The sequence below is a fragment of the Ursus arctos genome, unplaced genomic scaffold (genome assembly GCF_023065955.2).
Source record: "Ursus arctos isolate Adak ecotype North America unplaced genomic scaffold, UrsArc2.0 scaffold_1, whole genome shotgun sequence".
Taxonomy (NCBI): domain Eukaryota; kingdom Metazoa; phylum Chordata; class Mammalia; order Carnivora; family Ursidae; genus Ursus; species Ursus arctos.
Genome location: NW_026622763.1, coordinates 89,188,242 through 89,201,967, shown reverse-complemented (window position 1 = coordinate 89,201,967; position 13,726 = coordinate 89,188,242). Strand labels below are relative to the sequence as shown.

The 13,726-nt window shown below is 44.1% G+C and overlaps 1 protein-coding gene across 6 annotated transcripts in view; it reads right to left on the bottom strand.

Annotated features, from left to right (window-relative positions):
- Positions 1-13,726, bottom strand: part of SMARCAL1 (SWI/SNF related, matrix associated, actin dependent regulator of chromatin, subfamily a like 1) — a 56,319-nt gene that overhangs the window by 3,039 nt on the left and 39,554 nt on the right. For 3 of the 6 annotated variants that reach the window (XM_026491993.4, XM_026491995.4, XM_026491994.4), the window contains 5 exons: positions 12,524-12,594; positions 9,071-9,173; positions 2,869-3,051; positions 1,694-1,794; positions 708-804 (listed from right to left, as the gene is read on the bottom strand). In XM_026491993.4, coding sequence (XP_026347778.1) covers positions 708-804; positions 1,694-1,794; positions 2,869-3,051; positions 9,071-9,173; positions 12,524-12,594 — 555 coding nt within the window. Of the gene's footprint in view, positions 1-707; positions 805-1,671; positions 1,795-2,868; positions 3,052-9,070; positions 9,174-12,523; positions 12,595-13,726 lie in introns of those variants that run through there. The other 3 variants (XM_044381186.3, XM_048214306.2, XM_057304637.1) reach the window with 2 other exon arrangements.

Here is a 13,726-nt window from a genome sequence, read left to right as displayed (position 1 = left end):
TGAGTCTGAGAAGGTTGAGAATCCTTTAAAAATAAGGCTCCTTCTTTTCAAAGGGCATATAATAAAGTATAATATATAATAATAAAAATAAAGTATAATATATAATAATAAAAAAATAACCAAGGCTCTGTGAAAATATTTATCATTCAACTGAATTAGAGAGTTCTTTTAAAAAGCTTTAAAATACAGTTGTTTCAAAATTAGGTTATTAACTGCTTACATCTATGAGGATAATTTATACTCTACATTAAAAAATATAATCTCTGGGGGTGCCTGGCTCAGCCGGAGGGGCATGCAACTCTTGCTCTGGGCGTCATGAGTTCAAGCCCCACGTTGGGTGTAGAGATTACTTAAGAACTTAAAAAGAATAAAAATATGATCTCTGAGTCTTATCTATCTCAATAATTATATTTGGAAGGAAGCCTTTAGCTGCTATCTCAGCGTAAATGAAAGCTCAAATCCTCAGACTCTCTAGTCTTCCTGTCACTCGAAGATTTTGCCAGTTTCACTCAGACTCTGATTCTGGGGAAGTTCCATGAAGAGAAGACACTTCGGTTTCCAGATGAGCTACTGTAAAGCCACCTTTCTGCATGAGGCTGGGTGAAATCCGCAGGCGTGAGCCCCACCTTCTCTCTCCGGACCCAAGGGCTGAGCAGACAACTTAACTCCACCCGCCCCAGTGGCAAGAAGCCATTTGCAGGTGTTACCTCGTAGAAGTAATTAGTAGCTTCTGTCATTTCTGAAAAATTGGTCTCAGAAAGTCCGGCCTCACCCAGAACTTTAATCTTCTCTTGAATTAGGGGCCTGTTGGGGAAAAACGAGCTGCGGTGAATACAAGCTGCGCAGACCCAATGGGCTGGTGAAAGGGGATCACCCTCCTGTGTTCACAGGACCGAGGCACGCTCTTCCACTTCTTTGCAGCTCTCAAGGCGCCAACGCCCAACCTCAAATATTTGCCTCCTCTCAGTTGTAAACCAATTTAGGGTTCGAGTCAATCAGGTTCCAAATTCTTTCTACTGGAAGATGTAGAGGAAATAAATATCTCATTACAACAAAATTCTGAACCTGGTGCTGTTATGAGCTGCCCAGTGAAGGAACCCACAAATCCAAAGATGCGGGAGTAGCGACAACCTACACATTATGGCAAATGTAAGACCCCTTCGTCATAAGGCTGGAAACAGACGAGTAGTGGAAACTAATGAGATAATCAAGAAACTTAGGATGGGATACATGGGATTTGGAAGGAGCACGTGGGGATTTTTTTGCTTAGGTACCAGACATGAACCCCGGGGTTGAACTGTACTTACAGCACTATAAGACAGCCTTACTGTACCAATACATGCCCTAAAGGGGCAGAGGGGGACACCACCGTCTCTCAGTGTGCCTTCACGGCCGGACGGAGTGTCTTACGAGCAAACCTGCACCCACACTTCATCACGATCAGCTCCCCCCTCCCTTGTCTCAGGCCAGTGGGAAAAGAGCCACATCCCTTTAGTCCTCATGCACCCAGCAAGCCGTGAGTGAATGGTGTGAAGGAGGACCAACATGTTCATGGTGGAAGTGGGAGGGCATGACTCCTGGGTCTTCTGCATGGGTCCCTGAAGACACTGGCAAGAGCAGAAGCGGTTAGGGAGCGAAGGAAATACATCCCTGGCGTCAACCCTTGCTCACCGTCCCCCGTGGCCAGCCATACCAGAGGTAGTCGTCAGCTGTGCCTCTCGCCACGAGATAGTGGATGCTCACGGAGCTCGCCTGTCCGATTCGGTGCACCCGGTCCTCAGCCTGGAGCAGCACCTGTGAGGTCCAGGGATCAGGATGTATGCAGGCCAAGGCCTGAAGCATGCAGCCCCCTGCCCCTGAGCCCACCACACCCTCCCTCCTCAAAGGACTTCACTCCATGACCCAAGTCAGCAGGGAGAGCCTGTACCTGCAAGCAAGCTGCCATCTAACACAAGAGAGAACCAAACCAAACCAAACCAGAGTTCGGGGGGAGCTAGAATCTGCAGCCGGCCAGCGGTGGGCACAGCACTAGGTGCCGGGAGGAACAAACAGCACACGCTGACTCTGCTAGGAGGCTGTGCTGAAGGGGCAAATGGAGGAAGCCCGGCGCACCTCCATTCTTCTCACCGTGAGAGAAACCAGGACCTTCTCAATAAACATATCGCAGCCAAGGGAGAGGCCATGTATGATTAGGGGTCGGGTGGTTCTTTAATATGGTGGTAAGCCCTATAATAAATAACAAAGCCCAAGAGCATTGTTTCTATTATGTATGTCTTTAGCCTCGAAGTCCACATCACGAAGCAGTGCCCTGTGTGGCCAATGCCACATACCTGCTGTCACAACTCTCCACTCAGGAGATAAGGCCAGTGGAACACCTACAGCACTTGCCTGCTGTGGCCACGTGGGCTCAGCAGCTTGCAGTGATGGCTAATACGAGGGGCACAGACGGGAAGGCCAGAGGCCTGGGCTACGCCTGCTGTGGCCACAGGCTCCCCTTCGGGGACAGCTGTGCACCTGAGCTATCTGTGCCCCCATTTCCTCACAGAGGGATGACTCCTAAGATTCCTCCTGGCCTTCTAAAACTTCAGTATTCCCTTCGGTAAGACGGCGTCGATAATCCGACTACTTAGGAGACTGTCGTGAAGCTCTAGGAACAAGTCAATAGATGTGTGAGTCTCCGCTTCTCTTAAGACTGATCCGTGGGAAGTATAAACATGTTTCTGCGGCCTAACAGAAACGGATGGAAGAAGACAAAACTGGTGCTAGGGAACAGCTCCCGGGACCCTGTCTGCCCAGACTGACACTCGCTCCTTCCGTCCCCCCAGCCACGCACAGGCCTGGGGAATTCAAGGCTCCCGTGTCCCTTACCCCAGGGTTCCAGAACAGCTCGGCAAACACCACCAGGTCAGCCGAGGAGAAGGTGAGGCCCATGTTGGCCGCGGTGATGGACAGCACGGCCACGGCATGCTTCTCGAACAGCTGGAACTGCTGGCACAGGTCCTCTCGGTCTGCGGAGGACGTGGAGCCGTCGATGCGGATGTGCGGCACTTGCTGCAGGGACAGAAGGGGAAGGGAGAGGGGCTGCACGGGGCCTGGGGCTCGGCAGCCGGGCTCCGAGGACGGAGCTGCGCTGCTGTTCTGGCTCAGACCCACCCGAGCAGCTAGTCTTCACTTGACGCTGCTTTCGGAGCTGCTTGTCTTTTCATTTCAAATTGAAATTTGTGTTGAGAGAATTGTAGATTCCCATTAGTTGAAGCAAAAATACAGAAATTCCTTGCACATTTGGCCTCGTTTCTCCCAGTAGTAATATTTTGTTAAACTATATCACACCCAGGATATTGACTTGCATACAAGGTGCTGATCTTATTCAAAGGTCCTGTTGTATTTAAACTCGTGTGTGTATCCTACACAATGTCATCACTCATGTAGGTTTTCACAAATCTGCCTTCACAGGCAAGACACTGAACAGTTAAGGGGCACCTGGCAGGCTCAGCTGGTGGAGCACACAACTGCTGCTCTCAGGGTTGTGAGATCAAGCCCCACGTTGGGCATCGAGCTCACTTAAAAAAAGAAAAGAAAAATAAAAGAAGAGACACCGAACAGTTCTAACACCACAAGGATCCTTCTGTGGCCCTTTCACAACCACACCCACCTCCCTCCTGCTCCCTGCCTCACTCCCAAGTCTCTTTCACTTCAAGAATGTTGTATCAGTGGAGTCATATGGTGGGCAACATTTCACTCAGCACCACTCCCTGTAGATCTAGCCAGGGCGTTGCGTGCGGTGGTAGCTCCTTCCTTTCCTACTGCTGAGTAGTGTTTGGTGGTATGCGTGTACCACAGTGAGGCCTTCACCTCTGGAAGGACATGTGGGCCGGCTCCAGTTCGGGGCTACTACAAATCAACCTGCCATGAACATCTGTATAGCAGTTTCCATGTAAACACAAGTTTTTACTCCTCTGAGATCAATGCCCAGGAGTCGACTGCTGGGCCGCATGCTCCCTGCATGTCCAGCTGAGTTTTATCTTCTTTTAAGGGGCATTTATCCATTTTTTTCTAATGATAAAGACAAACATTACAAAGGAAATACAAATAGCAGGACTGTTACTGATCTATTTTTTAAAAAGATTTTATTTATTTATCTGATGAAAAGAAAGAGCACAAGCAGGGAGAGTGTCAAGCAGAGGGAGAGGGAGAAGCAGGCTCCCGCTGAACAGGGAGCCCAACTTGGCGCTCAATCCCAGGACCCCGGGATCACGACCTGAGCTGAAGGCAGACGCTTCACCAACTGAGCCACCCAGGCACCCCTATTACTGATCTATCTTTGCCAGGCGCTCTCCTCTTAATGTATATGAAAATCTTTTAAACACAAAGTTTTATATCCTGCTTTTCTCCAATAAACATTATATTGTAAATAAACTATTAAAATCTTCTAAAACATGATTATTAATGTCTGTATAATATTTCGTTATGTGGTAATAGTATAATTTATCCATTTGTGTATTTCTTCATATTTGGGAGATTCTTTTTGTTTTTTAAAAATTTATTTATTTGAGAGACAGAGAGAGAATATGAGTGGGGAGAGGGGCAGAGGGAGTGAATCTCAAGTAGACTCCCTGCTGAGCATGGAGCCTGACTTGGGGCTCGATCTCACAACCCTGAGATCATGACCTGAGCTGAAACCATGAGTCAGACACTTAACTGACTGAGCCACCCAGACACCCCTGGGGGATTCTTCATTTTCACTAAAAAAAGATGGGATGGCGAACATCCACCAACAGGTGAATGGATAAAAATCAGGGTATACACATACAACAGAATATTACTCAGCAATAAGAAGGAATGTACTGATGACATGTGCAATAATAGATATGAATCTCAAAATATGTTGAGAGAAATCAAATTTAAAAAAGAGTACACACTGAATCATTCCACATTTATATAAAGCCCTAAAAATGCAAATCAATTTAGACTTGCAAAGCAGATCTGCTTGGCCTGGAGATGAGAGGGCAGGGAGAAACAGGAGGGATTACAAAGGGCACAAGGAAACTCCTGGGGCCAACAGACACATTCACTATGGGCTTGAACTCTCAAATCTGAGATCAAGATCTGAGCTGAGATCAAGAGTCAGACGCATAACCACCTGAGCCACCCAGATGCTCCTTCGCTGTCTTGATTCTTACCAAACTGGACGCTCTAGGTGCAGTTGATTGCATGGCAATTATATCTCTATAAAGCTATTAGAATAAAATAAGTTTTAAAGGATGGGTTAAAATAAACCTGTTCATGGTTCTTTGCCCACATTTGGTTATTTTCTTAGACTAGATACTAAAAATCAAAGTACTTTGGCAAAAGGGAGAGACTTAAGGATCCTGATATTATCGCCAAATTGCTATCCAATAAGTAATGTATGAGCATGTCCAGCTCACTGCACTGTTATCAATAGTGAGGGCTGCACATTTTTAAAACCTCTGCTGAGGTGATAGGTTAATTTTCATTTATCTGATTTTTTAAATGGAGTTGAATTTTTTCATATCTCAGGTTCTTAAAGGGTCCCATGACCTCCACGAAGTTAAGAACCATGGATCTACATTATTATGTTTTCTGGCTAAACAGACTCTAATTTAACAGTATACCTACTGACAAACATTTAGGTTTCTAATTATTCAATATTATAAATAATAACATCCCTAATCTTATACATTAATCTTTGGTCTCATTTTTTCCTTAGGATAAATTCCTGGAAGAGGAGCTTGGAAAAATTTGAGTGTGCATTAAGTTACTGGCAAACTGCCCTCCGAAAAGGTATCAAATGTACAAAAAAAAACCCATGGTCTAGCCACTGTGTATATGTGTGACAGAACAGATCCATAGTTTTAGGTAATTTAAATCAATTTTTTTTTCCTTTGTGATTTCTTTCATTGTTTTTATGGTTAGAAAGTCGTTCCCTATCCAGTGATCAGCTATACATTCACCTACAGTTTCTTCTAATGCTTTATGGTTTTAATGAGCTCTGATCTGTCTGAAATTTAATAAACAGCGGAGTCGAGCTTCATTTAAGTATTCCACCCAATTACTTAGCCAATTGCCCGAACTTTATTTGTTGAATAAATTAAGCCTAGGTTTTGATGACTCCTTGATTATACATTGTTTTTTTCTACTACAGGGCTATTCATCTAAAGAGTTATTAATACTAAAGAGAGGTATACATTCTATTCCACCCAACTGATCACCAGTTCTGGGACCAGCATGGCTGAGTTTTATAATAGATTTTAATATCTGGAGGCACAAGTCTATCAACATTGTTCTTCTTTTTCAAAGTTGCCTTAGATATCTCTCCTGCTTATTTTTTGAGACTCCTTTAGCATAATAATATAAAGCTCCCTTAAACTACTCAACTGGAATTTTTTATTCGAATTGAGTTAAACCTACGAATTCATTTGGGAAGGACCAGTATTTTTACAGTGTTTGCACTGGAGCATGGCCCAAGTCTCTCCAATTCCTCATTGGTGAGCTTACCCCTCTTGGTGAGGTTACCAGTAGGTACTTTATATGCTTTTATTGCTCTGAATAGGATCGTTTTCCCATTGTATTTACTAATTAGTTATAGCTGGTGCATAAAAATGGCAATTTATTTTAGTATATTTATTTGGAATCTAGGCACCCTACTAAACTCTTATGCATTCGGATAGTTTTCTAATTAATTTTGTCTTGAGTCTCTTTAATATAGTGACAGCTCTGATTTTTCCTTTCCAGGGATTATAGCTTTTAATTCCACTGGCTAGCTTCCTGCATCACACCATATACAAAATTCAAGCCCAGGTGGATTAATGAACTGCCTCTAAAATTTTCAGGAAAAAAAAAATCACAGGAGAAAATCTTTATGACCCTAAGAAGGGAAAGATTTCTTAAATCATTCATAAAAATTAAAAACCATATAGGAAAAACTAATAAACTTGCAATGTATTTCAGTTATAACAACTAAAGTAAAAATGAAACACTCTGCTCAATAAAAATTCAACAAAATGAAAAGAAAAACTTTAACTGATAAATATCCGGAATTTATAAAGAGTATTTCCAAATCAGTAAGAAAAAGACAAACCATCTAACAGAAAAACAGGCAGAATATTTACAGAAGAGAGCCTGAAATCACGAATAAGCATATAAAAGGACACAACTGTTAGTGGTAGTCAGGGAAATGCAAATTAAAATAAGAATGAACTGAGATTTCATTTCACCAGATTGGCAAAAGTAAAAAGTCTGATAATACTAAGTGTTAGCATGCAGAACAGTAGGAATTTCCAAATGCTGCTGGTGCGATTATAAATGTGAATTACCACCTTGGGGAGAAATCGGACGATACCTAGTAGAGTTGAAGACAAGCCTATCCAAAGGCTATGCAAGATCATGCCTGGACATGCCCATGTACATAGACATGCATGTCCGTGTGTGCGTGTACACACATGTATATGAAAGTATTCATATGATAGCAAAAACTGTAAATAAAATTCCGTGTCCCTCACCAGAAGAATGGATAAACTGTGCTACAGTCACCCAATGAGATACAATTCTGCAGTTATGGTGAATGAGCTTTAGTTATAATACAACAGAAAAATCTCAAAAATAACATTGAGCAAAAAGGCAAATTTCAGGATACTCACACTATGCTGCCATTTATGTACGTTATAAAATACATACAAGAGGAGACTGTATATTAAGAATACATACTTTTGGAATAAAGTATGACAACATGGAGGGAAGGACTGGGGACACTGGTTACATTCAGGGAGGAGGACGGAGAATGAATCAGAGGGCTGCTGAGGGGCCTAAGTATGTTATTACTTAAAATACACAGTTTGAAATAAATATAGCAAAACATTTAATTTGTTAAATCTGGGTGGGGGACACACAAGTGTCTGCTATATGTTTCTCTGTACTCCTCTCTCTGTTTGAAACATTACAGGGGTGCCTGGGGGGGCTCAGTCAGTTGAGCTACCAGTTCTTGATTTTTGGCTTGGGTCATGACCTCAGGGTCATGGGATCGAACCCTGTCTCGGCCTCCACGCTCAGATTCTCTCTCTCTTCCTCTGCCCCTCCCCCACTGCTTGCAGTCTCTCTTTAAAAAAAAGAAAGAAAGAGGGGCGCCTGGGTGGCGCAGTTGTTAAGCATCTGCCTTCGGCTCAGGGCGTGATCCTGGCGTTCCGGGATCGAGCCCCACATCAGGCTCCTCTGCTAGGAGCCTGCTTCTTCCTCTCCCACTCCCCCTGCTTGTGTTCCCTCTCTCTCGCTGGCTGTCTCTGTCAAATAAATAAATAAATACATCTTTAAAAAAAAAAAAAAGAAAGAAAGAAACATTACATAAAATGTAATAAAGATGAAGGAAGTAAAAAAAGCAATTTATGGTCCTAAATTTAACCAAAAATGAAAAGGGAGGTGAAAATACAATGTGTTTAGCTGTTCTGATTTAATTCTACATGCAGAAGCTGGTGAAGATTGGGCAGCATTTCCATGTGAAATGCTATAACTTCACAAGTTTTGTTTCTTAATTTGATGTGTTTAGTTTCAATGAACATCCTTGGAAATCTTTCTGGATATCTTTCATTCAATGTAATAGGGCCACACACTGTACTGAAATCTGCACGTTGCCATGGATGATTTAGTAAAGCCACTTTGACGGTAATAAGGAAGAACAAGAGGAAGAGAGGAGGGTATTCACATAAATACTTGTTTCCCCACAAGAGAATTTCTGCTCCCTCCTTTCCTGACAATCTTGTAATTATTTACACAGAGTCATGAAGGATCCACAGCTCCCAGTGGGTCCTTGTTCTTAAAGCAAGGCTCCAGGAGCAGTTGTAGGGAGCAGGGAAGAAGTTAAAGGACACCGCTGGGAAGTACTTTGACCCCAGTTTGGTCCTACAAGCAAGAAGAAATCTTTGGAAAATCTTCAGCGATGTTTCTGGAAACGTCATCTCACTTCTTTGGTTCAGATCTGCCCTCAACCTGCTCAGAACAACTCAGCAGCCGACACACAAACAACAGAAGCATCCTGTGTTGAATTTCGAAGGGAGCTTACCTTTCTCTCAAGCTCTCTTGTAATTGCACTCAGGACTACCTTATGGTGTGCGAACACTAGAAACTTCTCTCTTCCACTTTCCAGGAGGTCCAGGATATATTCACTGCATTGGACAATGAGAGCACAATAAATTCAACATACACTTATCTAGTTGAAATTATTCCACTGCATCTTTAGCAGACACCTTCGAGGTGTCTCCCCTTTCCCTCCCTTTCTCTGAGAACTGACCTCTTGCCCTACCCTGCAGGCCAAGTCACCTGAGTAGAAGCAAAATTAGGAGCTGTGGGGAAGCCACCTTCTGCCACATGCAGAAAGAGTTCTTCCATGCTTTTAAGTCGTCTCCCATACGCAAATAAATGAAAGTATCACTACATTTTATGTGTCTCTGATATGTTACTGAAACTTTCTTACTATCTGGGATCACAGAAGATAATTAACAGTTTTCACTTTTGCTGCTACTATCATTGTAATGTGTTTTCAATAGAAATTGAAATGTTGTCTAAGATCTGAAAATGCCTAGGCAGGGGATTACAGGATTCTTGACAGTAATCAAATTTCTGGAAGTGTAATATTGAAACGTAAGTAATAGTACTGGAGAGATGGTCAGGGAAAGCGCCCCAGTCCCCTCACACAGTAGATGGCAAGCTACATGGCCAACAACTAAATCAGTGGTAAGGGAATTTTTTTCTGAGGCAAAGGAAGATGGAGTGAAGAACCTTATTTCCTTGCTCTTTATTCTCCTCTTGATTTACTTCTCTCCTCCATCACTGTTTTTTTCTTGACTTCCCACCCCCATCTTTAGCTGTGGCCCCGAGGAAGGCAGCTAACGCCAGGAGCTGTAGGGGGATGGGGGTCACCCAGTCAGCAGACTCTTATGGCTTCCCTGCGATTTAATGCCCTGCAGGGGGTTCACAATCCCAGGACAGGTCACTGTTCCCACATGGGCAATGGGAAGGTGAGCCTCCTTGGACACAAACAGTAGGTCCAGGATATATTCACTGCATTTGACAAAAAGGACTCACTCGGCCTGAGGCCATCCTCACATGCGGGTATGTCTGGATACAGAACAGACACTGCCCTCCTTGGAGAAGGACAAATCTCAAAGGTTTCCTGTCACGCAGGTGGTGACCTGTCCTCTAAGCATCTAAGAATTATTTTCAAGCAACACTACGGCCAACCAGGGCATGGATTTGAGTTCAATTTGTGAATAGTTGGTACTAATAGAATCTACTTTAATTAGTTTGAGACATAAAATTTGCCATGATACAAGCAAGAAAGTTTATTGCTACAGCATCAAAAAGTCACAAGGCCATAAAATCAAGCTGGACAGCTCATTAACAACTATAGGTCCCAGGTTTCCTAGTTCCTCTCTCTCTCTCCATCTCAGATGCGGTTTTTTATTTCTATCCTTCTCAAGCCCCTAAGCTACCAGGCTGGAAATGTCTGCCTACCACCGTACCACTGGCTTTTCTATCAAAAGATGCCCATTAAAATTAAAACAAACGAACAGCAGCAAAAAGGGGAAGAAAAACAATTAGCAGAGGAAACTGCGGTTTTAAGATTTATAATCTAATTTCCACTTACTAGATGTGTGACTCTGAGGCCCAGAAACATACATGAGATTTACTCCATTTCTCCATTTTAAAAATGGGGCCAGTTTGACTTACTTGACTGATCGCGCAAAGAGGCTGTAAGTGTGAAATGAGTTAGCAGATGTCGAAACTGGTTGGAAATTAGAAAGCACTAGACAATTTATCACGGAATTCTGAAAAAGTATGTGTAAGGTATATTACAAATGGAATGTTTGCACCCCCCCCCCACCATCAAATCCTGTTGAAATAATAACCCCCAAGGTGAGGTTAATGTGAGATGGGACCTTTGTGAAGGGATAAGGTCACAGAGGCAGGGCCCTCATGAATGAAATCAACATCCTTATAAGAGACTCCCCCCCTCCCAAAGAACATCCTCACCCCTTCTGACACTGGAGGACACAGGGAGAAGACGGCTATCTGCAAGCCAGGAAGAGGGCCCTCACCAGACACTACATCTGTAGCTGCCTCCATCTTGGACTTCTCAGCCTCTAGAAGCCTGAGAAAAAAATTCCTGTTGTTCAAGCCACCCAATCTATGGTATTTTTGTTACAGCAGCCAAACGCACTAAAACAAGGTAGTCCCAAAGTTTATTTAAGAGGTGCAGGAATGGCCAGATTTAAAATTTCTAAGAGAAATGGGTGGTTCTGGGCCCAGCACTCAACAGACCCTGAATTTTGTAGGTCACAAACAGAGACAGCAAGGAAAAAGGATCACACCCTTGCCATCTGTTATTTAGCAGCTTGTGAGAAATGGGTTGGAGGGGGCGATTCTGATGAGTTTCTGAGAGAGAAGTCTCCAGGTTGTAAAACCACATCTGGAGTTCATTAGTCTCCTAACAGTCTCATAAATGAAAAGGGCAGTGCCCTGAGGGTGAAGGAGAGCTGGCCAACATTCAGCAGTCTTTTGGGGGGATAGATCTTAGATTTGAATCATGTGGTGAACTCACTCTCTTACTGCATTTAGGGGTGCAGAGGGAGAGGCCGGAGAGGCTGGGGGATCTGGAGGCTGAGTGAGAGGGTGGGGTAGGCTGTGTGTGTCTCAATTTATCCACAGAGCTTGGTCCCCACAGCCAAGCTGGCACCGCTCAACCCACGCTAAATTCATTTTCATTGTAATTAAATCACTTGGACCATTATCCTGCCAGAGTCTCACATGAATGTTAAACAATAAAAAATCAGGCAAATGCACGTCATGAGAATTGCCTCAAGTTTCTACCACAGTGAATATTTGAACATGAGTGGGTTTTTCCTTTCTTTAAGAAAGGCAGACAATTTTTCAAGTCAGTGAATACATTTAAGAATAGGAATTATGACTTCAGCCTTAGTTTAGAAGGCGGAAGGAAAACTTAAGTGTGACAATGGCCAACTTGCCCATATCTTTTGAACAAACTTTGACAGTTGCCTTTTTATGTAGGTAAATAATGGCGGAGACTTCACGTCTTTGGAGATTGCCTGAGACTCCCCGTAAGGCAGCCTTCCTGGTCTTCCATGAAACCCCTCACTTGTGTCTATAGGCAAGTGCCCACAGGTTTCCTACTAAGGGGAAAAGCTCACTGTAGTGCTTGGTCAACCCCATCCTCCTTGTGTGGCAGCAGCTCTAGCTTATTGGTTAAGACAGGAGCTCTTGAGCACCCCAAACTCTACTGGGCACTGCTCCCGTGACAGGCCTGCTTATGCCCTGTGGGTGATGAGGCTACGCTGCCCTGAACTTTGTACTGAAGGCAGCTATAATTCCAGGCTCTCATCATTTCTTGCAGAGCAGTAAAGCCATGCTGGCGGATTAAGGTAATAGGTGTTTCTTTTTAAAGATGAGAGGGAGACAGAGAGTGGGAGAGAGACGTAGACACTTGGTGGCCACTTACATGACAGATGGGATTTTAGCTTCAGCTGTTCTGTTGAAGAAGAGAAGGAGGGCTTCTTTCTGCTGCCGTTTCTGTGGAGAGAGAAGTCTAAGATTGAAAGTCTGCTACTCTGCGAACCCTGGGATGAGCTGATGAGCTTGTAATTATCACTGCTCTGAGCTTTACAAATCCTAACACCTGTTGTCGGAGCTGGGAGACCCTGACTCATCCACTCAATTTAGACAAGCCATGGGAACTGCAGGGACTCCAGCCTGTCATCGGAGACATGGCCTTATAGGTACCCTGTCATCTCCCAGGAACTGTTGTGGCCAGTGAGACCAGGAACAGGAGAACCCTTGGGAAAGGCATCTCGGCCACGGATCCACCATCCACACAGGCTCACATGATTGGCTGAAATGCAGCCCTCATTAAGCTACGTGAACCACTTCCTACAGCCTGCTGACAACTTACACACGATACTGACCCAAGGTGCTTTTTGCCTCCCTTTTTCCTTCTGCCACACTGTGCCCATACCCAACTAACGAAGCTTGCTTCTGTACAAGACTTACTGAATCAATTCCAACTGACCCCAACGAGTGTATTCTAGTATCATCTCAAAACCATTATTCACGTGTATTTTGGCCTGCCTCCCACATAAGGTCATTGACCTCCCAGGAGAAGAAATCATGTTTTCTTTATAGTTGGCATCTAAATAAATACTAATCAAGAATGCTAGCACAGGCGAGGCACAAATAGTTTCACAATATTATAGGATAACATTTACCATCACTCTGGGTCCCTAGAGATGACAGACACTCTTAACCATCACTGCTATGGTGGCCCTCTCCTTCCACTAGCAAGCGAGGATTACAGATGCCCCTACTTCTTTGTGCCCAGGCCCCGTGAGGCCAGTGACTGACATGATAGCTTCTTCATGTAACAAAGAAGTGAGCCCACAGTAATAACATCCATGGCCCTGAACTCGTTAATAACTCAGGAAAGCGGCCACAGCCAGGCTGTACCTTAAACAACGACACCACAGATGGTGGCACAAGCTGCCTGGTCCAAACAGCTTCCTGCCTCCCAACCATGTCTTTCCTCAAGGACTTGACGAGAAAGAAGGAAGATGCCAGAACCACAGGAAGCCGGGGGGGGGGCGGGCAATGACAGGCTAGTGGGGCCATGTCATTGTTGTGGCAGTGGTGGCCACCGTCCCTCCTGCTT